Consider the following 26,894-nt stretch of genomic DNA (forward strand, 5'->3'; position numbering starts at 1 on the left):
TAAGAATTGGGGTGATTACCCGCCCATACAAGTAACACCCCTCTACTCTATACTTTAGGCAGCCAATGGTCACAATTGAAGCATATCAGGGTACTAACCTTACTCAGTAAGCCTTCAGGCGAAAAAGTAATCTTGTACTCATACTATTCATACAAAGGTTTACCAGCGAAGGCTCCCAAGAATAAGGAAATTTACCAGCCCATACAAGTAATTTCCCTCTGCCCTAATACGTCATACAGTCTACTGCTACATCTGATACCTATTAGGGCACTTGCCTTTCTCAGCAAACCCTCGGGCGAAGAGTTTGCCCCGCTCATACTCGTACCATGTTATACTAGTATACATACTGATACTACTGTAATATATTGTTCTATCTATCATTTATCTTGCAACTCTTATTTGTTCATGTTCTTAACTTTGACATTTCATAGCATTTCACTTTACGTGGCTCTTTCCCATTTTACATTGTTCACATTTCATATTTCATTCAATTTCATTTCCCTTTCATTTTATTTCATGCATTCGTAATACAGCTCCTTTTAGCTGTACAACAGTTAGTCCACATAGATATGTGCTAAATCTGTTGCTAGAACTCCTTTTAACTGTCATCAGTTAGTCTGCAACTCCTTTTAGCTGTCATCATTTACATGGTTGCATTAACAATTATATGCAGCATAGTTCATATAACGTTTTCATTCTCGTTGCATTTCTTGTATAAATTGTATCTTATACACATAACATAATTCAATACAAAATTTTCATTTACTCATGCCACACAATTTAGCAGTAAAATTCATATATTTCCTGTATAATAAGTCAACCTGCATTTAACATTCATATACTGAAAATATACCTTTAATTTCTTATATAATTATCCTGAAAAATCTTTTACTTTCATCAGTCCATTTTCACATATACATAACTAATAAAATAGCCCTAGACTCAGAAATCATAATTTAAATGGTTGGCATTTTAAACCTATAAGAAAACATAATTTTATGCAGAAATTCAGCGAACTCTCTCTCTTCTCTCTCCCTACGGCTCCTCCTTCATCTCTCTTCGATTTTGGCCCCGTCGTTCGCCGGATCGATGATCTGAGGCCACCACGACGCTCCTGGGGAAGTTCTCCCTAAGTCTGTCAGAGCGAATCGTCGATGGGACGAAATTGGATTTCATCCCAGATTCAGGGTAAGGTCTTTTCGTTGAAATTTGGCTTTCTAGCAGTTATAGGAAATGCAGTAGACGTAGAAAAAGTAATATTTTGTTCTAAGATATATGGTTTTTAGGGTGTTGAGTGGGAAGCCCTGCGGGTGTAGGACCCATTATAGTAGGAGGTTTTAACCAGAATCAGGTAAGGGAAACATGCTATGTTAGGCAAACCTGTTATGATTCAGTATAAATTATATATATTTCAGCAAATTATTATTCATATTATTTATGCGATTTCAGAGCTTGAAAATATTAATGTTTAATGGTGTGGCATGAGTTTATTATTAGCCCAGTACAAGGTTTCCATAATTTTTAGAATACCATGATTTTCAACACACGCACAGAAACTCGTATTTTACAATATTTCTTAGAATATTATGATATAGCCATTTCAAAACCATAACGTTCAGTTCATACAGTTAATTAACAAATTCAGTTATTCAGTTATGCTGACATACCAGATATTCAGTTATTACAGTTTATTCAACTTAGTATAGATTATGTTATTGTTATTTCAGCTGTTACAAAATCATGGTAAAAACAGTATTTTAGAAGTATCAGTTACGTATATAGTATCAGACCCTGATGGACCATATTCAGCAATAGAGCATGGTACAATAGCTATATTCAGTTCAGCGTGCAACCCCTATTCAGATAATAGGTGGTATACAGAAGTCGGTCATGCCTATGTTGTGGACAGACTCCCCATCAGATATTGGTTAAGGGGGCACAATCTGATTGTCGGAGTTCCGTTGACTTACCCTAGTTGGCTAGCTAGGTTAAGTCCCGCCTTTGGGCCACACAACCTTGTCATGAGGGATTAATTCATGACTTCAGTTATCCATCAAGGGAATTTTCTCATTTATTATATATATAAGAGTAGATTTACAGAAAATAGACATACTTATAGTTATTAACAGTAGTATGAATAAGATATTCAAGAAACTTAGTTTATGTTAAGCAACATAGTTATAATGTATTTTGCAGCAGGTATACAGGTTTCACTTAGTTATGTTATTTATGGTATTTTTCTAAATCAGATTTTGCAAGCATGTAGCTCATTTGCCACACACTAGCAATAACATGTTTCTTCTTACTAAGCGTCGCCTCATCCCATTTAACTTATATTTTTCAGGTGATCCAGTAAGGCGAGCATTTCAAATTCGTAGATAGAGGGGTTTCAGTACTGCTTGTTGTTAGAGTGAGTATTTTGGGGAAGGTTTTCTTTGTATGGTTATAGTCTCAGATGAGGTATTTTTGGGAGATACAACTGTGTATTTATACTATGGGAGTATGTTAGCACTCTGGTATTGTACGTTATTGTATTATATTTGCGTATGGTTGTGATTATATGATTGTAGCTTCTCTGCTTAGGTTGATTGTTAGATTATTAATCAATAATATAGCAGGTTGTTAAAAAATATTTTGTATCACAACACTTTAAGTCAATGGAAATGCTATTTTACTAATTCGCCATACCAAGTTCTAAATATGAGTAAAAATGAAAATAATTTGAATCTTTAAATATGAACATGACAAACATATAACAAAAATAAAAAAAAATAGCAAACATATAAATATATTATTGTTGACATTTTGTTCGTTTATATATTGTATAATAATAAAAAATAAATATAAACAGTCACGGAGCCAGTGGTACTTGTGGATGGTGAGAGTTTACTCTGTGAGCCAGTGGAGACTATAGATGGTGAGAGTTCGCTCTGTGAGCTAGTGGGGACCATAGATGGTGAGAGTTCTCTGTGAGCTAGAGGGGACCGTGGATGGTAATGGAGATGTGTTCCGGGGGTCGGGTTGGCCGAACGTCAACTAATGCACATAAGTCGTGTTCGTATTTGGACTTTACCCTAATCAGCGAGACTTGAGGGCAGAGGACACTGATCCGTAGGTTTGGTGCCGTACTAAGGGGTCCGAAGGGCTCGTTGGCAGCTGGAGTTCCTATGTAATAATAAATAAATATAAACATATCAATATGTCAAACAACACTTAAATTGTGCAATCACACTTCTATAAACCAAGAAGTGAGTTTTGATTGCCATTTTTAAAATTTTATCTTTTAGTAACATATCACAAGCTAAATTAAACATTTGGTTTATTGCAATACAACTAGACATGATTTGACGAAATGATCGATATTCGGAAGAAAGGGAATAAATAGAACCCATAGAATCGACTTATGCATCTATACTATTACCAATACATAGGTGGGTAGTAATATTCAATTGTGAGATTCAGAAATATTAAAATAAGTGATCGAAAATCTTGTATTTCTATGACTATCCTGATTTTTGCATCTGCCGAGAAAAGGAAATATGATTGGCAGTGAAAGGGAAGGTTTAGAATCCTTTGCTATTTATTGCAATACAACTATCTAAGTTAGAAAATCTATAAAAATATCTCTATTTGCTAACTAACAAAAAAATATAATATTGAAATAGTGGAAAGAGACATGAAATTAAATATTGATTGTAGGTGTAATCCATCCCTAGAGAGAGATGTTCTGGATAAGTAATGGAAAAGATCTTTGTACATGGTTAGCTAGGTAATCGTTTTGTACTTTTTAAGAGAGGGGAAAAAAATTTTCATCATTGTTAACAAATATTTGAATTGTAAATTCATTTGACTTTGTTGATCGAATATTTATAATTTCAAAAAGATTTAATTATCTTGAACTGACATATGACCTTAATTCTCTTTCCTACTTAAGAGTTCAAATTTTGAAATGAAATTTTTGCATCAACCATCTAAAATGTTGAAATATTTTAAAATAAAAGACAGTACAAATAGTACAGACTTATTAATTTGATGGGGCGATGTAATAAAACTAAAATATTGTTTTTTAAGATTCAGGTGGGCAGTGAAAATGAACAATCCATTTCACGAGCAAAAAATGAAAAATGGCAACCTACGAGCGCCTCCGGCCGTTCAAACGCCTGGCGATTGCCAACCAGCGGAAACGGCTTTAGCTCTAGCTTTTCCGTCAGGCGCGGAAAAGGCGCGACTCTCTTCGCCAAGCCACACTCACCACCCCGTCGTCTCCGAGCAAGACACCCCGTCGTCTCCGAGCAAGAAGCCCCGTCGACATCGAACCCGAGCCCTAGCTGGAGCTCGAAACGGATCCCGCGATTGGATGTTCGTCATGCCTCGAAGTTCAGGGGCTGCGAAGCGCGTCGATGCTTCGCGAAACTCTCTATATTTCTGCTTGTTTAATCTCTGGCGTTTGTGTTTATTGAAATTGGAACAACTGCTGCAAATTGGCATGTCAATTTAGAGTGATGTGGTGATGCCGTGTGGATCAATTGATTGTAATTCGCTTCGAGTAAGGTTTTGTTTATTTATTATGCCATTCTCTCAGTGAAAATTTAGAAATTAGTTAATTTGGACTCCAAGGACTTGCCTCATGTTCAACTTGATGGGGTTGTCATCGAAAGGCAGTGTGCGTGTCTTTAGGTTGGGATGCTTATCAAGTACTTAAGCTTGATATTTGAGTAGTCGGCCTGCACATATTGAAATATTTTTTTAATTAAAAGATATGAAAAATTAGGATTCTGCTAAGATTTGGAATAGGTGCATGAATCCATATGTTTTCGTAAAAGTGTAAAGCATGTTTGGATTTTTTAAAATCTTAAAACTCCGAAAAAGCAATTTATTCAGGTGATTGGAGAAAGGATTCACATGTTAGACTGCATTGTTAATTTGCTAGAGTTTCTGCTAAAATTTGGGCTTTATTGGTTCGTATAGGGTTTCATAAAAGTGTAAGTGTGTAAAGCATGCCTGGCTTTTCCTACAATGCAAATTAAACTTTGAAAATGCATTGTTTCCATGTACATGTAAAAGATATGAAAAACTAGGATTCTGCTAAGATTTGGAATAGGTGCATGAATCCATATGTTTTTGTAAAAGTGTAAAGCATGTTTGAATTTTTGTAAAATCTTAAAACTCTGAAGAAGCAATTTATTCAGGTGTTTGGTGAAAGGATTCACATGTTAGACTGCATTGTTAATTTGCTAGAGTTTCTGCTAAAATTTGGGCTTTATTGGTTCATATAGGGTTTCATAACAGTGTAACTGTGTAAAGCATGCCTGGCTTTTCCTACAAGGCAAATTAAATTTTGAAAATGCATTGTTTCCATGTGATTGGAGACAGATTTTACATTGTTGCATTTTTTCTGGTATTTAATTGTGAGGCCTGCTGGAAAATGATGTTTTATTGTTTCTTCTAATGAGACAAGTCAGCGGATGGAATGGTTCTGCACTGCCTCATTTTCTATCTGCCCTACCCTACCCTATAGAGCCAGGACCGAGACAAGTCTGGTTCTGCTCCATCATATTGTTTACTGGGCTGCTTATTTCATGAGGTAATATTTTATTCCTTCAACATGAAAAGGTTGGCATGCTGGTCTGAATTTTTGCTGATTTATAAGGTGGTTGTGTGTTGTGGCCTGTTCAAACTTACTAGTTACTATGTGGTTGAAATGTTTTGCTGGCAGGTACATTTGGTATATGACTTTGCTACTGAATTCAGATTTTTTCTGGTTAAATTCCAAGTTTGCAGTGATGTGGGGTTGTGGCCCTTCATCACATTACTACAGGTGCAGATTCAGTCTGGTCCAGCACACAAGCGTGACCAGAATGGTTCATTCCCAGCTTATACAGGTGTGGTGCCTTGTGTCAAGGATGTGCTACTGTTTTACAAATGAGCCCCCAAATGCACCTAATATTATACTAATTAAACTAAACGCATAATAAATTACTACAAAACCCGAGAATCCTTGTCCCAATTCTTTTGAATTATTCTCCAACAAGGATCTATCCATGGTCTTGCATCTTGTGCTACATCAGTTTTCTAGGTGACCTAGGGGCGAGTTGCTTGAGTACTTGACTCACCCTATTGGGCTTTTGTAGGAACTTCTGGGCTGGGAAGAATGCTCTGGGGCCTGGGCTCACCCTACCGAAATATGGGGGCTCATTAGGGTGCCTAACTGACTGGGCATTTACCCAACAACTTAGGACTTGGGCAAATTTTACAGTGAGATGGCTAAATTCCTGATCTACAGAGTTGGGGAGTGTATGATCGGTCTATGTGCAAGTTCGGTGGGGAGCTGGCCATGGATAAGCAGTATGGTACAATGATATGAAGAAGGACTGAACTTGACTTCAAGTTATATGAACTCTAAAATTACCACAATGCACACACATCAGGCTATTCAACTTACTGTGCATGATGTGATGCTCTTACATAATATTACAAGGGGCTATGTGAAGGAAGCCAATGAACAGTGGCTGTGCAGTGTTAATTTTATTCATATGCGAAGCTCTTTATATACACTTACAGAGGGAATCAAAAAAGAGAATAAAAAATGGTTACAAAATAGAAAGTTGCAAAACAGAAAAAAAGAATATTTAGCTGGGTTTGTTATAACTGTTGATACGTCCCCTCGAGTCCAAAGGGGTGTCAACCACTTTGAGACTCATTGTAAAGTGAAGGAATTTGTCTGAAACCAGTGGCTTGGTAAGAATGTCTGCAAGTTGATCGTTGGTGCTGCAAAAAGAAATTCTGAGGCTGTTGGCAGCAACACGATCCCGAACAAAATGGTAGTCAATGTCCATATGCTTCGTTTTTGAGTGAAAAATAGGATTTGCATAGAGGTAAGTAGCACCAAGATTGTCACACTAGAGTGTAGGTGCTTGGGGTAAAAATATGCCAAGTTCCTTGAGAAGAGATTGGAGCCAAATTAGCTCAGCGGCAGAGGATGCCAAGGATTTGTATTCAGCCTCAGTAGATGATCTAGCAACAGATTTTTGTTTCTTAGAGCCCCATGAGATGAGATGGTTGCCAAGAAAAATGCAAAAGCCACTTGTTGATCGACGATCATTTGGACAGCCACCCCAATCGGCATCAGAATAAGCTTGAAGAACAGGGCCTGAGTGAGAGGTAAAAAATAGTCCATGATTGATGGTGCCCTTGAGATATCGTAAGACACGTTTGAGTGCACTCCAATGGGTAAGTTTGGGAGAATGCATGAATTGACAAAGTTTGTTCACTGCAAAGGAGATATCTGGCCGAGTGAAGATGAGGTATTGGAGACCTCCAACAAGACTTCTGTAGAGGATTGGATCATCAAAGTCAGGTGAATCAAATTTGGAGAGCTTGAGTGAAGCGGCCATAGGTGAGGACATGGGTTTGCATTGGAGCATGTTGCTGCGGGTGAGGAGGTTGTTGATGTATTTTCGCTGGGAAATGAACAGTCCAGCCGTAGTTTGATCAATCTCAAAGGCCCAAAAAGAAGGATAAATTGCCAAGATCTCGAACAGGAAAGGCCTTGCTCATGGCAGCAATTAGTGTGTTAATAGTTGAGGAATTTGATGCAGTAATGACAAGATCATCAACATAGACAAGCAAAAAAATTGTAGCAGCTGGGGTGTTGAAGATGAAAAGGGAGGGATTAGCTTTGGAAACTTGAAAACCCAAGAACTGAGCTGATCAAACCAAGCCCTTGGAGCCTGGTTTAATCCATAGAGAGCTTTGTGAAGCTTACAGACATAGGTAGGATGAGCAGGATCCACAAAACCCTGAGGTTGTTGCATGTAAACATCATCTGTGAGATTTCCATGTAAGAATGCATTTTCAATGTCAAGTTGGCGTAATGGCCAGTGCTGAGACACAACGACGCTGAAAAGAACCGTCGGCATTGGTCTTGGTTCGATAAACCCAGCGACAACCAAGGATGTTGAAAGAGGGATCTGGTGGGACAAGCGACCAAGTACAAGTGCGGGTTAAAGCATCAAATTCGTGAGCCATTGCTGCACGCCACTGGGAAAATTTTGAGGCGACTGTGTAGCTTGAGGGGTCGTCGGGAATAGGAACTGTGGTGAGGAGGCATTGACGAGCTGGGTAGGGTACGGTGCCATCAGAGAATACTTTGGGGCGGGAGGAATTAGTTTGGGAACGAGTGATGATGGGAGATCGAGGAGGGATGAGGATGGGTGGAGCAACAGGGGGGTTGGAGGGTGAGGGGGAAACATGAGTTGAAGAGTTCGGGGAAGATGAATTAGGGCTTGAGGTGGGAGCTGGGCCAAGTATAGATGGAGATGAGGCGGAAGATGGGGTGACAGGTTGCAATAGCGGGGCTGGGCCAAGAAGAGAGGGAGAAAGAATGGGTAAAGGGCCTGGAGGGGTTGAGGTGGGCTGGGTAGGGATTGTGGGCTGAGAGTGAGCGAGAGGAAAAGATGATTCATCAAAGGTGACATCACGGGAAATGTAGAGTATATTATTTGAAAGATTGAGACATTTGTAACCCTTGTGAGAGGAGCTGTAGCCAAGAAATAAACAAGGAGTGGACCTAAAATTAAATTTGTTAGGGAGATATGGGCGAAAATTGGGCCAGTAGAGACAAGCAAAGACCTTCAAAAAATTGTAATCAGGGTCATGATTAAACACCATTGAAAAAGGGGAGCGATGGTTTAGGGTGGGGGTGGGAAGACGGTTAATCAAGTAAACAACAGTCTTGAAGGCATCAGCCCAATAAGTGAAGGGAAGTGACGCTTGGGCCAAGAGAGTAAGCCCAGTGTCAACAATGTGGCGATGTTTTCGCTCAATGAGTCCATTTTGTTGATGAGTGTGAGGACAAGAGAGACGATGCTGAATGCACAATTTTTGACACAGAGGATACATGTTTAAATTCACCACCACCATCAGTTTGGAGTGTAATTAATTTCGTGTTAAACAGTCGCTCAACAAAGGGTAAGAATTTGGAAAATATTTGAATGACATCAGATTTTTGTTTAATAGGAAATAGCCACGTGAAACGAGAATAGTGATCAACAAAAGAAACATAATATTTGTAACCCAAACGAGATACAAAGGGGGATGGGCCCCAAAGATTAGAACAAACTAATGCAAGGGGCCGCTGATAGACAGTCTGACTGGGGGGAAAGGGGAGTTGGTGGGACTTTGCAAGGGGACAAGCTGGACATAAGAGGGAGCCTTTAGAGGTGCAATACTTCAAGCAGTTGGTGTGTAGAACGCGACGAACGAGAGCTAAGGAGGGATGACCCAGTCGATGATGCCATTGTTGGAGGGAGGTGTGCTGACTGACATAAGTGGAAGGAGAGGATGGCGGAATGGGAGGAAAAACATAGAGTCCGTCACGAGTTGGCCCGGTGAGGAGGATTTGCTTCGTCTGCGAGTCCTTGATAGAAAAATGAGAAGAATGGAATTCAAAAAAGCAGTTATTATCAATTCAGAATTGAAGGACTAAAATGAGATTCTTGGTGATAGATGGAACATGAAGAGATTTTTGAGAATAAAGGGAGAAGAAGGAGAAAGAGAGGAGTCACCGAAATTGTGAATTGGAAGTCCCAAGCCATTTCCAACCTTGATGGTGTCAGCACCATGGTGTTGTTCAGCAGAGAGGTTCAGATTCGATAAATCATGGGTAATATGGTGAGTGGCAGCAGAGTCAGGATACCATATATTGTCTGAAGGTGAATCTGAGGCAGTGAAATTTGCTGAGAAGTTGCCATGAGGTGAGTCATATTGAAAGGCATGATTGAATCTGTTTCGGCACTGAAGTGCCATATGCCCAAGCTTGTTGCAGATCTGGCATGTTGGGCGAGCGGTGGAGAATTGCTGGGATAAGTGGCTAACAGTATTGCGAGCTCCATGATTGTGAGAGAAATGTCTCCCACGGCCATGACCATGTCTACTAGCACGATGAAAGGGGCGACCTCGTGAACCAGCAGCAGAGGTGAAATTTACAGAGAGTTCTAAAGACTGAGGTGTGACTGTGGAGACATGGGAAAGACGATTTTCATGGATGAGAAGTAGTTGATATAGTTCATGAGTGGACACGGGATCAGCTCTGGTGGTAATGGAAGTGACGAAGGATTCATAGGAGGGACCAAGACCATTTAAAATGTATGAGACCAGCTCTTTGTCAGAAAATGGATTCCCAGTTGCAGCGATGGAATCAGCAAGACACCGAACTTTGCCAAAAAGTCTGAGATGGATAGGTCCCCGCGAGAAAGATTGGTGAGTTGAAATCTGACCTGAAACTCTCTGGCTTTTGAGTGAGAGGAGAACATGGTAGAGAGAGAGCACCAAAGATCTCGAGAGGTTGAGGAAGAGAGTACATGGCCAAGAATAGAGTCAGAGAGTAAGGAGAACAGAACACTGAGAACCAGCTGATCAGTGCATCGCCAGGCCAAGTATGTAGGATTAGATCTGGGTGGTTGTCCGGCAGAGTCAGGGAGAAATTCCGACAGAGAGGAGGTTGATCCATCAACATAGGAGAAGAGATCTTGGCCCCATAGATATGCTGTAATCTGAGCTTTCCAGAGAAGATAGTTTTTTGTGGTGAGTTTGGTTGTGATGATGTGAGAGAGAGAAGAAGCTGAGGGAGATGCAGGGATAGAAGAAGAAGAGGATAGCTCCATGGATCTCGACTGCTCTGATACCATGAAGGAAGCCAATGAACAGTGGCTGTGCAGTGTTAATTTTATTCATATGCGAAGCTCTTTATATACACTTACAGAGGGAATAAAAAAAGAGAATAAAAAATGGTTACAAAACAGAAAGTTGCAAAACAGAAAAAAAGAATATTTACCTGGGTTTGTTATAACTGTTGATACTATGGGTATGAACAAGGATTCAAGCAGTGAATCAACCAAAGCAACTCAAATGAAGAGGGCATTTTTTTTTATTTTTTATAATGGAATTAAGAAACTAGAATTTGAAAATAATTAATTTTCTTAATCATTTAAAAATTTAACAAGATAAATGGGAGAATTTTGGTTACTTTACCAAAGACTTTAAGCACAACTCGCAATGAGTCAGCTTATTCATGCAAATTTCTCCAGATAACTCCAATTCCTCAAATCCTCACAAACAGCTTACAAACAGTATGCCTGAATCTCGCACTAGCAGGAAAATGCAGCAATGGAGTCTAAATCTTGATGCTGCTGTGACAATTGACTCTCCAAAATGGTGATGGTAGAGTGGCAGCCCAATCTCTAGCAATCGTGATCAAAATATTGAGCAGGTTTGCAAAATATCATGTCTGGGATCAAAATGTTACGCCGCAGGTCAAAATCTTTGGAACAAAAACTAAAATCTCGTAGGTGAAACCAATTTGTTGCAAGTCTGGAAGATGCAGGAGAATCTGGAACTGTGTCAGGTGTGTCATCGGCGTGTGGGTGCGTGTGTTACCAGTGGCGGCATGTGATCTTCCAGCTGGTGGTAGATCGAAGGGTGGTGATTTTCAGTGGTGGTGACAGTCCGAAGAAAAAACAACAGGAAGTTAGGGATTTCGAAGGGACGACAGCTGGAGCATCTTCAGTTTGCTCGTGGGGCCTCTCTCATGGTTGGATGGCTATGAAATTTTAGGGGAGGACCTTTGGTGGTGTCTGCTTTGATGTTGATGGAGGTGTGATGAAGTAATTCCTGAAAGTTAGTGTTCAAAATTGAGAGGCACGACTATAATTTTTCTCGGAAAGTTGCAGGTGATGAAGCAATAAACAGTTTGGCACGTGGTGATTTTGGTTTCTTGACTCGTACCAAATTGTATGCAGAACAGCAATAAACAGAGAGAGAATAGAGTGAGAGAAACATAGGGAAGTAGAGAAGAAGAACAAGGGAGAAGAAGAGAACATCTGCAGGACAGAGCAGAGTTAGAGCTAGAACAGAGACTGAGAGACAGAAAGAGGATAAAGGAAGGAGAAAGAGAAGAAAGAAGAAGATAGGAGGAAGGAGGATGAAAAAGGCTGCAGGACAGAACATAGAGCCAGAACAGAGGGAGAGACAGAAAGAGGAGAAAGGAAGGAGGAGAAGAAAGAAGAAGAAAGGAGGAGGAAGGCGGAAGGGGAAGAGAGAGAGAGAGGGCGAGCAATTCCGTACTCAAATCTGATAACTGTTCTTATACAACTCACAAACTAAGCACTTATATCTACTACTAAAACACATAGAAACATAAAACCCTAACATAACAGGAATTACGCAATACAAACAAAAATCTAATACATGCATAGCTTCCTAAATCTATGCCTAAAATAAGTATTCTGAATGGGTGACCTAAATGATGTAGGTGATCCTCTGCCAGATAAACTTCTAAACGAATCTAGATTAGACCAGACATCCATTTTTAAAATTTTAACACTCCCTTTTCAATCAGCTTTAAGTAATTGTATAATATCAATTAACTCAGGGTGTTGAGAACAAAAAATAGACTCATTTGTTTAGAAAAAGAACAGACTTGGGAGGAGGGACAATCTTGTCTTTTCAAAAGAGTTGCCCCTTCCATTCCATCTGTCAATAGTATAATGTTATGGACTAGCCATAGGATCTAACAACAATGGTTTAAAACTAGCCATTGGAAGTACTTGCGTCAATTATATCTTCCTTTATCATGGTGCCTTCAAGAGTTTAAAACTCCAGACTGTATGTGGAGCTAGTGTGGGGTTGCTTTGGTTCAATTAGTATGTGCATAGCATGGATAAATACCTTGAATTCATAAATAATGAGAGAGAATTGTGGAAATTTTGCGTATAGGACTTGGAAACAATAAAGCTGTAAATAGGGTGTAGATTTTTTAGGGAGTAAAAGCTAGAGAAAGGAAGAGTAAGGACTTAGGAAATGTAAAATTTATAAAAAGTGAGGATGATATTGTCTTGGTTAAGGATGAAGACATTAAAGAAAGATGACGAAGTTACTTTAGGAAGTCTTTTAATGAAAATTAAATAGAAGACTTAAACTTAGATTTGACAAATGAGGAAAAGACTAAAAATATGAGATTTGTCCGCAAAATTAGAGTTAATGAAGTTAAGTTTGCACTAAAAAAGAAAAAAAATGGGATAGCTATAGGACCGGATGACATTCCAATTGATGTTTGATGATTCTTAGGTGATAACGGAATTATAATTTTAACTAATTTATCTAATACAATTATAAAAACTAAGAAAATGTCAGATGAATGGAGGAAAAACACTTTAATACCTATATACAAAAATAAAGTAGATATTCAAAATTGTAATAACTATCGTGGAATTAAACTTATGAGTCAAACGATGACACTTTGGGAAATAGTAGTTGAACCAAGATTAAGGTTAAAAACAAAGTCTCAAAAAATCAATTTGGTTTTACGCCTAGGAGATCTACCATAGAAACTATATATCCTTTAAGGAGATTAATGGAAATGTTTAGGGAAAAGAATAGGGACTTGCATATGATATTTATTGACCTAGAGAAAGCATATGATAGGATAACTAGGGAAGTTCTATGGTAGGTTTAGAAAAAAAGGGTGTATGTAGTAGGTATGCCGATGTCATTAAGGATATGTATGATGGGGTAATGACTAGTGTAAGGACTATAGATAGAGAAACTAGAGAATTTTCGATTACCATAGGTGTACATCAAGGATCTGCTTTAAGTCCTCATCTCTTTGCTTTAGTGATGGACCAATTGACTAAGAGGATTCAAAATGAGGTTCCATGGTGTATGTTTTTTTGCGGATGATATTGTATTAACTAATGAAACTACAGGCATACTAGAGGCTGAGTTAGAATTATGGAGAAAAATTTTGCAATCTAGAGGCTTTATGATAAGTAGGAATAAAACAGAATATATTAAATGTAATTTCAGTAATGGATGAGTGGTATAACATTGAAAGATAAATTAAGGAATGAACGTATTCGCGGTACGTTACGTGTAGCTCCTATAGAAGATAAGTGAGGAACGACTCATATGGTATGGACACTTGTAACGTAGGCCACATAGTACGCTAGTAAGAAATAGTGAGTTAGTTACTGTGGGGTGCAGTAGAAGGGGTAGGGTTAGACCTAAAATAATTTTGAATGAGATAGTGAGTAAGTATTTAATAGGGCCCTAAATCTGTCAAAAGAAATGGTGCATGATTGCATAAATTGGCAGAAAAGGATTTATATAGTGGGACTTAAGGCTTGGTTTTGTTGTTGTTGTATTTTTGAGGAAGTAATGTAAACAGCAACCAAACCAATAATAATGTAATAGCGCCAAGAGAGCAGAAAGATTAATGTGTCAGCCATCTGAATTGCTTGCTGTTTGCCCACTTGATGGAAAGTTGTTTGCAAGGCATTGTATGAGTTATTGCCACAGTTGACAGTATACCCAAAAGCATTGCTTTAGCATTTTCAATTATGCTCTTTCGTTTCTTATTTCATCATTTTTGTAATACAAATACCTGCAATCATTTATGGCCTCTTTTTTTTTCCTCACTCTCTGTCAGGGCTGCTTTTAGGGAGTCTTCTATGTTTTGCTGTAGAGGATGGTTTGTATTTTGTATATGGGAAGCTTGAAAATGCTGTTTTACATTACCTTGGAAAGGTAAATCAAGTGCTTATAACGAGTTCCTATTCAGTCCAAGTTTATAGTTATGCAGAAAAATTAGAAAACAGTTCAAATTTCTTTGATTTTTTTTTTAACGTAAAACATTGGAAATTAAGGTGGAATACAAGGTTAATATTTGTAAATCTTTGGAGAACTTAAGATGCCAGTTGAGAACAGTTTCCTGTGAATGAATGGGCCCTCAGTTTCTTAACCCTTCCCTTGTTCTGGAAGTTTATCGCCATCCCTCATGTCAATGAAGGTTTATGTCTACAGTTTTCCTTTGCAATTTGTGTCCTCACTCAATCTTGCAGGGAAAATTATATATTGTTCAGGCGTGCTTAATTGATTACATAAGGCTGCTAGCTTGAATTTGTGTTTTCAGATCTTGTTCCAGCATATATGCATTTCGGCATTCGATCTCCTTCAAGAATAGATGATTTGGTAAGCATCCATTATCACATCTGGAGATTTCATGAAAGAAATTAAACCAGTGATTGAGATGTCTGGTTCAACTTATTCTGTGCAGAACCTCTTGCGATATTGAGATGGATGATTCAACTTATTCTCCGTCAAGGTCTCTGGATATTATATTCTCTGCAAAACCCCTTCAAGCTAAATTGCGTTTGAAGGTGACAATGTTGACAATTGTAGCCCATACCCATACATGGACGTCGAATAATGACATTACTGGTATATTTTTAACTTATATATTATACATTACATTATATTGTTTTTTTTGAAATTTTGGTGGGTGCTTACCTCCATTGCATTACACTTAGGTCTGCCCTGTGGATTTTGAATCATTTAAGTTTAAATTGTGTGGGTTCGAACAACATACAGTACAAAATTAAATCGAAGTTAAAATTTAAGCATTAATTATGAATGAAAATTTTGTTTTTCACCCGCCTTGAGGGTTGTGGTTAAGAATGTTGCATACAAAGAAATAAATATAGCAAACAGTATTATTTATTATGAAAATCAAGTTGTTTTGGCATCCACATCCAAACCACTTGATATGATCCACACAACAACATCTACATCCAAACCACTCTGCACACGGTAACATTGATATATGAGTACATCATCAGTGCCACATATACATGTGGGATGCAAGAAGTACTTCAATATGTAAAACAAACATTTATTATATATATATATAGAAAATATTTGCTTCTCTTGTACTCAAAGAGCAAGCTCATGCGTGCATCATGCATCTGCTAGTGTGAAATATGCATTAAGGGTAGGACTGGCACCAGTGCTAATTGACGCAGTTGACACACATCCATTCCATACAGAAGTGTTGTTTTCTGCAGATACATCCAATTGTTTATTAATTGCATCCCAAACGGTGTCATTGTTGAAGTGATTAGCTTCGTGAATCTCAGTATACACCTGTAAGCATGAAGTACAATAAGATTTTTATGGTGGATATTGGTTATAAATTCATTGGCTACGTATGAAATACCTAGTGGGACAATCCTCACAGTGTTATTCACTTAAATACAAGTTTGAACCCACAAGGAGTTGAAGCCAAGATGTTAGCCTAGTTAGCGTATATATATAGTGCAGATAGAATCGATGAATGCATAACTATGTGTAAATAATTAGAAAAATACGATAGCTTGATTTTAGGACTTTCATGTGCAAGTTTCGTGTTCAATTCTTTGGAAAGAGTGGAAAAGGACAAGAATGGGATGAAGTATGGGTTACTTCCCATTTTGTAACTTAGGTTTAATTATAAACCCCTAATTGACTGTATATATAATGAATTCTATGCATCCAAGCCAAATTAAAGTGCACATGCCTATGCGCACGTACCTTGTTGACTGCTTTTCCATCCCAACTCACGTTGTACCAAGCTAGCATGATGTCGCACTCATCTCGTTGGGCATTCTTGCCACGGTACACAACAGCAGTGCCTTTGGTTCTTCCCTGCATGAATATAGCGGTCTGTCCATTCTCAATGTCTTTGAAGGAAGGATGCACATCGGGAACGTCCCAAACATGGTACCCAACATAGGTCACAGTGTCTCCGGTGAGGTTGTGAACTAGACACACTGTGAACACTCCACCACCTATACTTAGACGGGTCGCTGCCTTTGCTCGATCTCTCTGCGTGATCGTCTTTCCAACATGCTCTGGAAGTCCTTCCAAAGTTGAGTCAGTGATGGCCTTTCCAAGGACTTTGGAATACTCCGCGGCCATTACAGCGTTTGGATTGGTTGCTAGTCATATGATACGCGCGTAATTTGAAACGTCTTAGTATATATGTCGATAGGCATACAATAATTACACACACATGCCATACAATTTAAATCATCCACTATTTTTTATATAATAGTATTATACACAATACAATATACACAAATATAAGTGTGTGATATTTAGGAGGTAAGTATGGCATTTTTGCATATTATGTGTTATATATAGAGTATAAATTTTTTAGAGTTGTTAAGTTATAATGTGACATTTTATTAAGCAAAGAATATACAACAAGAGAAAAAGATAGGTGAGTATACGAACAGTAAGATAGGCCATTGAAGGAAAACGAATGTAATGGGCCAAACTATCTTATAAATGGCTTGGCTAGTCCTCAAAGGACTCTAGGAGAGAATTGTCCTAAAAATTAACTAGTGTTAATTTCTTTAGATAATTGGATGATGTGTTATTTTTATGACACAAACATGTGATTTATGGAATTAATATTAAAAGTATAAATTAATTCTCTCATATTGAAAAATTCATATATAGAACAATGGAACATACGCATCTTATAAAACTAAATACTATGAAATATTTATATATGTTTTTACTAAGCAACTATAAAATATTTATAAAAATTAAAGAATTTATTCCATAAATATTTTTCCAAAAAATATTCATAATTTTGAAGAACACCTTACGTATAGTTATCACATAATAAACGTTTCGCCTGCACATACCTGTCACTTACAAAACCTGTGTAGACACACAATAATTGAATAGAATAAATTTCATTTGATTTTTTTCATGGCGACAATGATCTCAAATATCAAGCACCCACATAAAATGAATTAAACAATTAAATTTGACAAGTAAATATAAATATATTAATAATAAAGAAACAAGAAATTTCATTCTAGGAACAAATTATTCGATACATACTTGCAACTATATGAACTACAAACTTGAGAAAGTGATCAGCTTGCAAAGTTGGAACTTGCTCTGCTGCTTAAATAGAGGGGAGGGTGGCTGGGTGTCCTGGCTTAATATTAACGAAGCAGTTTGGTTCGGACCTACGAGCCTGAGGCTTGTGGGCTCTTTTTCAAAAGGTTGTATGACTTTTTTCACGCCCCCTTTTTTGGAACGTGAAGAGATTTTAGGAAACAAAGTTAAGAAAGGGCGGGAGAGGCTAATGGTAAAGGGCGAATTTCTTCTAAAATAAAATTTTATGTTCATAAAAGAAAAAATTCTTCCAGGAAAAGGGACTAAACTCATATCAACGAAAATGTAATTTTCCTATTGCTCAAGAAATTTTAGGACATGTTTAATTGTGAAAAGTAATTTTTATTTTTTAATTTGAAAGTATGACAAAAATGTTTCATTGTTTTTCAATATTTTAAACATTTACATGGAAGAAACTAACAAAGATTTAGTTTTTTAGGGCCTATTTGGTATTGTTGTTATTTTCTGTTTTCTATTTTTTCACAGTGAAGAAATAGATTATAGAAATGTGTTTGTTTACGTTGTTAATTTTCTATTTCTATTATCGGTTTTCAACTGCTTGCTAAAAAATTGAAAATTATATTTTATGATTTGTAGTTGTTTTGGCAATCTGTTGTTAGAAATTTTAATATTCAAAAATAGTTCTTTTGGATTAAACTATTCATTTTATACACTTTTAAATTAAAATCAAAATTAAATGATCATATGAATTTAAATATAATTAAAAGGAAAATATACGTAAATTTTAAAAAATAGTAATAAAGTCAATTACAAAATAATTTTACTATTTTATCAATTGTCATGTCGAATTAAATTTTTATTGTAAAGTAAAATTTGAAACGAAAACAATTAAAGTAAATTAATTATAATAAATTTTATTCATATTATAGTAATTTTTTAACGTGTACTCTATGTAATTTTATTATTTTAATTATTTTTATGATATTATTTAATTTAAAGATGAAAATGAGCATTTTTTTAATTAAAATTTTAATTTATATTAATTTTATCAATGTTAACCAAACAATTTGTTGATTTTTAATTTTTAGTTTCTATTTCTAATTTTTGATTTTCGTTTTTCTACTTTTTGATAATAATACCAAATGCCCCTTAATTTTTTTCTTATACATTTATCATCCTTGCTCTTTGTTTTCATACTCAATCCATTATTCAATGGGACACCTTAACCACTTTATGAAGAGGATAATAATTGCACTATTTTTAGTGAAGTTTAAAGGCTAAACAAAAAGCTTCTTTGGATTCTCTTCCTCGAGGCTTTCACAATCTCTCATATGGGTGGATGTGATGGTATTATTTAAATGTGACTTTTGATATGTTATATTTTGTTTATGAAATACCTATTTCATAGGATAGGATACAATGATCTTCCTATAAAGGCGTCTCACATAGTTGAAGGCCAAACCTCCTTATAAGTTCAGATCCTCCTAGTACACGTTCAATGTGGGATCATGACATGTTCTCTTGTTTTATCTTTGATGCCCTTATTAGAGTGGCGTATATATCTATGTAGGATCCACTCACATGATAGTACTCACAGGGTGACTCTAATATCAAATATAATGGTTTTTGGGCTTAACTTTGGTGAGGCATCCACTGACGTCACAAGTTTGTCGTATAAAAGACGCTTCACATAATTGGAGTCCAAATTATCCTTATAAGCTCAAGATCTCCTTAGTGCACATCTGATGTGGTACTGTGACAGCAAACTTAATGCGATAGTCGGACAAAAAAAGCGGGGGACAACAATGGACTAGAAAAAAGCGTATGAGAAATTATTAGATTAGGTTGCTTAATCATTTTTTATTTTAGATAATTAATGAAAAGTTCTAAATTTTTAATAATTTTTAATTGACAATTATTTATTTGACTCAAATTGAACAAGATACTCAAAATTTAAGGTTTTATTTATTTGTAACAAAAGTTATAATTTTTCATTTCAAGATTTTCCAATAATTGCAAAAAATAAAGTTGTGATCCACAAGTGAATGCATGATGGTGCGGTTAGCTAGTTGCACTTAATATTTCTCGCAACAAACAAGCAGTACATTTAACAAGCGTGTGGGGCTCAAAGATAGAGTGATCATGAGATGGATTGACAATAAAACATCAATGGGAGGTGGGCTTCTAATTTCTAACCTTTTTGGTTCGGAGCTTGGGTGAACTTGATGATTAAGTATCATGCAATATTGCAATTAATGACCGGAACAATTATGTGATTAGTACCTCTAACAACCCTCTGTGTCCCAACTTCAACTTGTTTGGTTCTGAGCTAGATTGAAGCTGGTGGGGACTTCAGCTTTGTTAAGCCTTGTTTGGCGTAACTTTAAGTAAAAGAATGCCCAGAAAAAAAGTTGATGAAAAAGAGTTTTTAACGTCATTGCATTGAAAAAATTGTAAAAAGAAAAAAAGGTGGTTAGAGAAAAAAAAAACATACAAATTTTGAATGTAGGGTAAAAGGGTTAACGGTAAGTCAGTCAAGATATTTAAAATGACCAAAATAAAATATCTAATTAATGCCTATATAACTTTGTGATATTCTAAAAAAATTAAGGTAGCGTTTGAACATAGATTAAAAACAAAAAGTTGATGAAAAACAGTTTTTAACATCGTTACATATAAAAAATTGTCTGTCTACTTTGTAAAATATTGAATGTAGGCTAAAAAGGTTTACTGTTGTAAGTTGGTGAAAATATTTAAAATGATAAAAATAAAATATATAGGTAATGCCTATATAATTTTGCGATATTTTAAAAAACATAAAGGTAGTGTTGGAGCATAGACTCGGGCTTTTATTTGGCTTCGTGTGGATTTAAAAGAAAATTAACATGATTTATTAAAATATTTTGTCCGAATCTCAAAAATTCAAATTCAAATTCCGAAAAGTTTCAAGTGGATAATCTTAAAAACTCCGAATTAAAGAAGCCATTTGGGGCACATCATATGTACAGCTATTTGCTTTTAAAAAGAAAATTTATCCTAGAGAAAGGGGCACAAATTCACCTCACCTTTAATCATATGGTCTAATAGTTTTGATTACTCTTAACAACCACATGGGTCCCAATTGCACAAGGCTGGTATATTTGTAAACGGCAATCCAAACCAAACTCCAAACCTAAGGCTTTTGGGTGGTGAAAGCACAAACGGCAACCCAAACAAAGCAGGGTGAATGATTGCTCAAACGACGGTGTGGATTTCAGAGGATTGACAGTCCAAGAATCGACGGTGAGGAGAGAAATGCTTATGATCGGACGGTGAAGGGATGGTAAAATGTGTAAAACGTGTTAGCCAAATAGGAACAATATTAGTGCATTCATAATAAGAAGCGACAAAATATATATAATAGTTTGAGGAAAATAGGTTTTTTTTTCATTCTTAAATTTTTAGGGTAAAATTAATTACATTTACTCATTTTTATTAGGTATAAATTAGTGCACTAATTTTAATTCAATGTGTAAAAAAACTCACTAACTGTTACAATGAATTGAATTAATAATCCTTTAAAAAATGTTTGTTAAAAATAAAGAATTAAAATCGTTAAAATTCAATAAAAGGGAGGATAAGAAAGGGTATAAGATGAAGAATAGGCTTGAGTCTTTGCCTTGACTTAACTTTTATAGGCAAAAAGAAGTAAATTTGAATTTTTAGTTTGTAGAGTGGAATGAAAATTTACATAAAAAGTATTAAAAGAACCATCTTTATTTTGTCCAGTTTCAATTTTTGTGTACCAAATCAAAGTATTCAAAATGAGATTCTATAGTTTGTCTTATTTGTAAATGGTATATTTGTTGTGTGTGGAGTCTGATTTCTAGTACATGGAGTATTACATGCGTAGGACTTTTTCTTAACAAAATGAAATGTGTATTTTGTTGAGACGGATGCATATCTAATTTTATGTTTTATGAAGGTTTTCCTATATCCTCATATAAAATATATTATTCTCGATTAAAGGTAAAAAAAAAAAAACAATTGAATACGATGAGAGTGAGGGAAAGAGGTTAGGATATTATACTTGTACATATTGCTGAGTAGGGGAATTGGTGGCTTCATCTGATTACAAGGATGTAGGTAAATTTTTGAACCTCGTAAATCTTATGATCTAGGCGTTGTGTGTGTGTGTGTGTGTGTGTTTTTTTTTTTTTTTTTAATTTTTTTTTAATTTCTTAGTTTCTTTTGTTTGCTGGTTTTGTTACAATTTTTCATAACAAGATATTGTCTTGATTGATGAACTAAGGGTGGAGTAGAATATAAGTTAAAATTATAGAAAGATATTTTAGAATCTAGAAGTTTTAGGATAAGTAGAAATATGATAAAATATATGAAATATAATTTTAGTCATGATTGGAGGAATATTAGAGAAAATATTGAACTTGATGGTCAAGAAATTAATAACACTAATAGATTTTTATACCTTTGATCTATTATGAAAGTTAGAAGAAAGATAAATTAAAGATGTAATACGTAAAATTAAAGGAGGTTGGGTAAAATAAAGAGTGCTCTGATCGCATGTTATATAATCACAGAAGAAGCTAGAGAAAAGCTAAAGGCAAAGAAGAAGCCAGAAAAGACTTAGCTGTTATTTCTGTTATTGTGTTATTGTTTCTATGTAGTATAAATATTAAAAGGCCTTCCTGTATTTTTACTTGAAGAAATTCATTTTTGTTCAATTCAGATTACACAAACTCTCAAGTTCTCCCAATTTCCTTCCCTGTTTTCAGTTTTTCTCCTCTGTTCATCAAGTTCTCAACAACACGCACACAGGATGCGTGGAGCACTTCAAAATATAAAAAACCTCATTTATTATATCTTGTATTATGTAAATATATATATATATATATATATATAAAATCTATAAAAATATATGTATATATTTAAAATATCTGTATAAATATATATTTGTATACATAGAATATGATGTTGTGTCCAAAGAGCTAGTTTGTACGTGACTTAAGCATCCGTTACCATGAAATATGCCTCAAGGGTAAAGCTAGTACCCTCTAGTGATCGTTACAGTTGACACACATCCATTCCACTTAATAGAGTTTGTGGGACTAGATACATTTAATTGTTTGGCAATTGCTTCCCAAATAGTGTCATTGTCGAAGGGTTTAGCTTTCTTAATCTCAATACATACCTGCATGCATGTGGTATACAAAAATTAAGCTAACCCTCCAATGAGGCTAGAGTCTCACACTCTCCTACTCGTCCTTCTTCCCTCTTTGCCAAATGATGCAGGGGCAGCATCAAGGGTCTGCAGCCATGGGAGAATGGAGGAGAGGAGAAGGGAAGAAGAAGAGAGAAGGGAGGAGAGAGGAGATATAAGGTGGAAACTCACGAGCACTTCAAATTCAAATTCAACAACTGCTCACAACATGGATTTCCCACACTATTTATAAGAAATCCATTAAACACATGAAATTACACACAAGGTCTTAAATTTTAATTTCGACTCAAATTTTGAAACTCCAAAAGTACGAAAATTTCCATGGAAATTTTGATTTCGATGTCAATTTTGATTTCAATTTGAAAAAATAACAAAAACCAGTCGTAAAACATGGAATCCTTTGTGAAACTTTAGAAATGGTTAATAAACATAATAATATAAGTTTTAAGGGTAATATATTATAAATTAAATACAATTATGTTTTGTTTGAGGTGGAAAAGTTGTAAAATAGTATGTGTATCAAACATATTTGTAAGATAATGTACATTAAACATATTCAGTTAATGCAAATGAACATTGATGAGTTTGATTCCATGTTTAGTAGTTTGGAGATTGTGGAGAAGGAGATGTGTGGTTAGAATGGAGGGGAAATTGAAGAGTAGTACAAATGTGTGGCTGTCCATTAAGAATTGGGTGGGGGTTTTGAGTGAGAACATGACAGTTATGGCTAATTTAAATGATACTGATGTTCTGATCTTGTAGAATCTGGAGGTGCAGATTGTGAATAAAAAGAATAAAGTTATGCAAGTTGTGAGATGGCTAAAACTGAGGCAAGGGAGGTTGAAACTAAATTTGGATGAGAGCAACTTGGAGAACTCAAAGCCGGCGGGTGGTGGTGACATCCTTAGAGACTATACAAATTCTTTTATTTTTGGTTTTTCAAAATATTTTGGTTCTTATTCTAATAATGAAGTTGAATTGAGAGCAGTGATGGAAGAAATAAAACTTTATAAACAATTGAACCATACTAGTATTGACATTGAATGTGATTCGAGTATTGTAATAAATTTGATAAGATCCAGTAAATGCTTTGTATGACATTTGTGAAATTTTTGGGAGCAACTTATTGGTGTATTGGAGGGAGTAGATTTTTCTATAAATCATTTCTATAGAGAAGGGAATAAAGTGACAGATGTGTTGGCTCGACAAGGTGTCATGGGGAGGAATAGTTTGTTTACAAATAGTAGTCAACTTCTTAGAGTTATCAAAGGTTTATATAGATTGGATAAGATAGGTACGACTTATATGAGGTATGTTTAGTTGGTTTTCTTTTGGTATTGGTATAAGTTTGTTTTCTTCTTTTGTTTGGTTTAATGGATGAGGTGTTTTTTATTTGATTATTGTGTAAGCTCCAAGTGCCTTTTTGTTTCCATAGTATTCCTCCACCATTAGTGAGGGTTATTAATAAAATTAAGAAAGGAGGTGTCGCCCTCTTTTACTAAAAAAAGAAAAGAAAGTATTACTGTAAGTTTATTTTTTTTATATAATTTCAAAAGCATTTGTAATAATATTTTGTTTCAATAAAATAAATTAAAAGAGAAATTTCACTTCACTCCTGTTGCGGGATAAAATTGTGATGATCTGTGACGTTGCTCTATGACTTCTGATGACCTGAAAAAGATGAAAACAAAGCAGACTTGGAGGACCCAGGGTGTACTTCGGGGGGTTACTCCAATACCTAAGTTAAGGAATGCTTCCAAGAGTTGAATGCAACAGTAAGATTGGGTTACGAGTTAGTTACCTTGACTTGTTTGCATCACCTTTCTTTATAATGACGAGGATTGACCCTTGGGGTGATACGTCATTATGATGTGGGAGCGTGGATCATTTCAAAGGTTTAAAGCGCCAGCGTGGATCACTCTAGGTGTTTAAGGCGCCAGCGTGGATCTCTCATTTTATTATTGGATTATAACTAATTGCTCTTACCAGATGATTGAACTTGGGTAGTGATTGTTGAGTTTTGACTTCCTTTTATAAGCTGATATATTTAGGACGTATCAACTCCTAAATCTCTAATTTGAATTTCGACGAAATTTCATTGTATAATTGAAATTTTGAAAAGTTATATGAACTCTAAAATTACCACAATGCGCACACATCAGGCTATTGAACTTACTGTGAATGATGTGATGGTCTTACATAATATTACAAGAAGGGGCTTTGTGTATGAACAAGGATTCAGGCAGTGAATCAACCAAAGCAACTCAAATGAAGAAGGCATTTTTTTCTTTTTGTTTAAATAATGGAATTAAGAAACTAAAATTTCAAAATTATTATTTTTCTTAATCATTTAAAAATTAATCAAGATAAGTGGGAGAATTTTGGTTACTTCACCAAAGACTTTAAGCACAACTCGCAATGAGTCAGCTTATTCACGCAAGTTTCTCATGAAAACTCCAATTCCTCAAATCCTCACAAACAGCTTACAAATAGTATGCCTGAATCCAGCACTAGCAGGAAAATGCAGCAATGGAGTCTAATTCTTGATGCTGCAGTGACAATTGACTCTCCAAAATGGTGATGGTAGAGTGGCAGCCCAATCTCTAGCAATCATGATCAAAATATAGCAGGTTTGCAAAATATCATCTCTGGGGTCAAAATGTTACGCTGCAGGTCACAATCTTTGGAACAAAAACTAAAATCTCGTAGGTGAAACCAGTTTGTTGCAAGTCCGGAAGATGCGGGAGAATCTGGAACTGTGTCAGCTGTGTCATCGGAGTGTGGGTGCGTGTGTTGCCAGGTGGTGGCATTTGATCTTCCAGCTGGTGGTAGATTGAAGGGTGGTAATTTTCAGTGGCGGTGACAGTCTGAAGAAAAAACAACAGGAAGTCAGGGATTTCTAAGGGACGACAGCTGAAACATCTTCAGTTTGCTCGTGGGGCCTCTCTGGTGGTTGGATGACTATGAAATTTTAGGGGAGGGCCTTTGGTGGTGTCTGCTTTGATGTTGATGGAGGTGTGATGAAGTAATGCCTGGAAGTCAATCAGTGTTCAAAATTGAGAGGCACGACTATAATTTTTCTCGGAAAGTTGCAGGTGATGAAGTGATGAACAGTCTGGCACGTGGTGTTTTTGGTTTGTTGTCTTGTACCAAATTGTATGCAGAACTGCAATAAACACAGAGAGAATAGAGCGAGAGAAACATAGAGAAGAAGAGAAGAAGAACAAGGGAGAGGAAGAGAGAACATCTGCAGGATAGAACAAAGTTAGAGCTAGCACAGAGAGTGTGAGACAGAAACATGAGAAAGGAAGGAGAAGGAGAAGAGAGAAGAAGATAGGAGGAAGAAGATGGAGGAAGAGGAGGAAAAGGGCGGCAGGACAGATATTAGAGCCAGAACAGAGGGAGAGACAGAAAGAGGAGAAAGGAAGGAGAAGAAATAAGAAGAAAGGAGGAGGAAGGAGGAAGGGTGGGGGAGAGAGAGAGCCGAGCAATTCCGTACCCAAATATGATAACTGTTCTTATACAACTTGTTGGGAATAACGAACAAATTCCCGAATTCTGTGAGAAACAAAACAGAGAAAAATAACGCCAAAGAAAAAATCAATCACACGCACAAGATAATATTTACGTGGTTTGGCAATTTTGCTTACGTCCACGAAGTTGTAGGGATTTCAATATTATCAGGAAGAAAACACAGAGAGTGCGACGATACAATGCTCTGACTCTCGCTCTCTCGCAGGTACAACCACACCAACACTAATCACCTGAAAGCAATCCCTTTTATATGTTGCGCCTAGAGTTCCGTTCCGAATGGGCTCCAAAAGACTAAGCCTTAAGATAGAAATCTCTAATTAAATAGAGGTCAGGTCGTCATCCAAATTAAAACACAATTAGGCTCCACAAAAGCCCAACACAACTCATA

At 36.2% G+C, this 26,894-nt stretch overlaps 2 protein-coding genes across 2 annotated transcripts; one reads left to right on the top strand and one right to left on the bottom strand.

Annotated features, from left to right (window-relative positions):
* Positions 1–4,442: 4,442 nt before the first annotated feature.
* On the top strand, positions 4,443–15,322 carry LOC131160564 (uncharacterized). The gene is made up of 5 exons (XM_058116377.1): positions 4,443–4,546; positions 5,463–5,584; positions 5,717–5,882; positions 14,969–15,027; positions 15,113–15,322. Exons 1-4 carry the CDS (start codon positions 4,511–4,513, stop codon positions 15,017–15,019), a joined length of 375 nt encoding a protein of 124 aa, XP_057972360.1. The 5' UTR covers positions 4,443–4,510; the 3' UTR covers positions 15,020–15,027; positions 15,113–15,322.
* Positions 15,323–15,538: 216 nt separating this feature from the next.
* Positions 15,539–17,766, bottom strand: LOC131160563 (uncharacterized). The gene is made up of 3 exons (XM_058116376.1): positions 17,731–17,766; positions 16,405–16,811; positions 15,539–15,978 (listed from the first exon to the last, which is right to left on the bottom strand). Exons 2-3 carry the CDS (start codon positions 16,789–16,791, stop codon positions 15,793–15,795), a joined length of 573 nt encoding a protein of 190 aa, XP_057972359.1. The 5' UTR covers positions 16,792–16,811; positions 17,731–17,766; the 3' UTR covers positions 15,539–15,792.
* Positions 17,767–26,894: the final 9,128 nt, after the last annotated feature.

This window comes from Malania oleifera, chromosome 7 (assembly GCF_029873635.1).
Source record: "Malania oleifera isolate guangnan ecotype guangnan chromosome 7, ASM2987363v1, whole genome shotgun sequence".
Taxonomy (NCBI): Eukaryota; Viridiplantae; Streptophyta; class Magnoliopsida; order Santalales; family Ximeniaceae; genus Malania; species Malania oleifera.

What these genes read in the sequence shown, in the direction of transcription:
- LOC131160564 (XM_058116377.1), top strand. Translation starts at nt 4,511, where the DNA reads ATGCCGTGTGGATCAATTGATTGTAATTCGCTTCGA. An exon ending in TTGATTGTAATTCGCTTCGA is followed by an intron (nt 4,547 to 5,462) that starts GTAAGGTTTTGT and finishes GAGACAAGTCAG; the next exon opens with CGGATGGAATGGTTCTGCAC. An exon ending in TTCATTCCCAGCTTATACAG is followed by an intron (nt 5,883 to 14,968) that starts GTGTGGTGCCTT and finishes TTGTGTTTTCAG; the next exon opens with ATCTTGTTCCAGCATATATG.
- LOC131160563 (XM_058116376.1), bottom strand. Translation starts at nt 16,791, where the DNA reads ATGGCCGCGGAGTATTCCAAAGTCCTTGGAAAGGCCATCACTGACTCA. An exon ending in ATGGAAAAGCAGTCAACAAG is followed by an intron (nt 15,979 to 16,404) that starts GTACGTGCGCAT and finishes TCATGCTTACAG; the next exon opens with GTGTATACTGAGATTCACGA.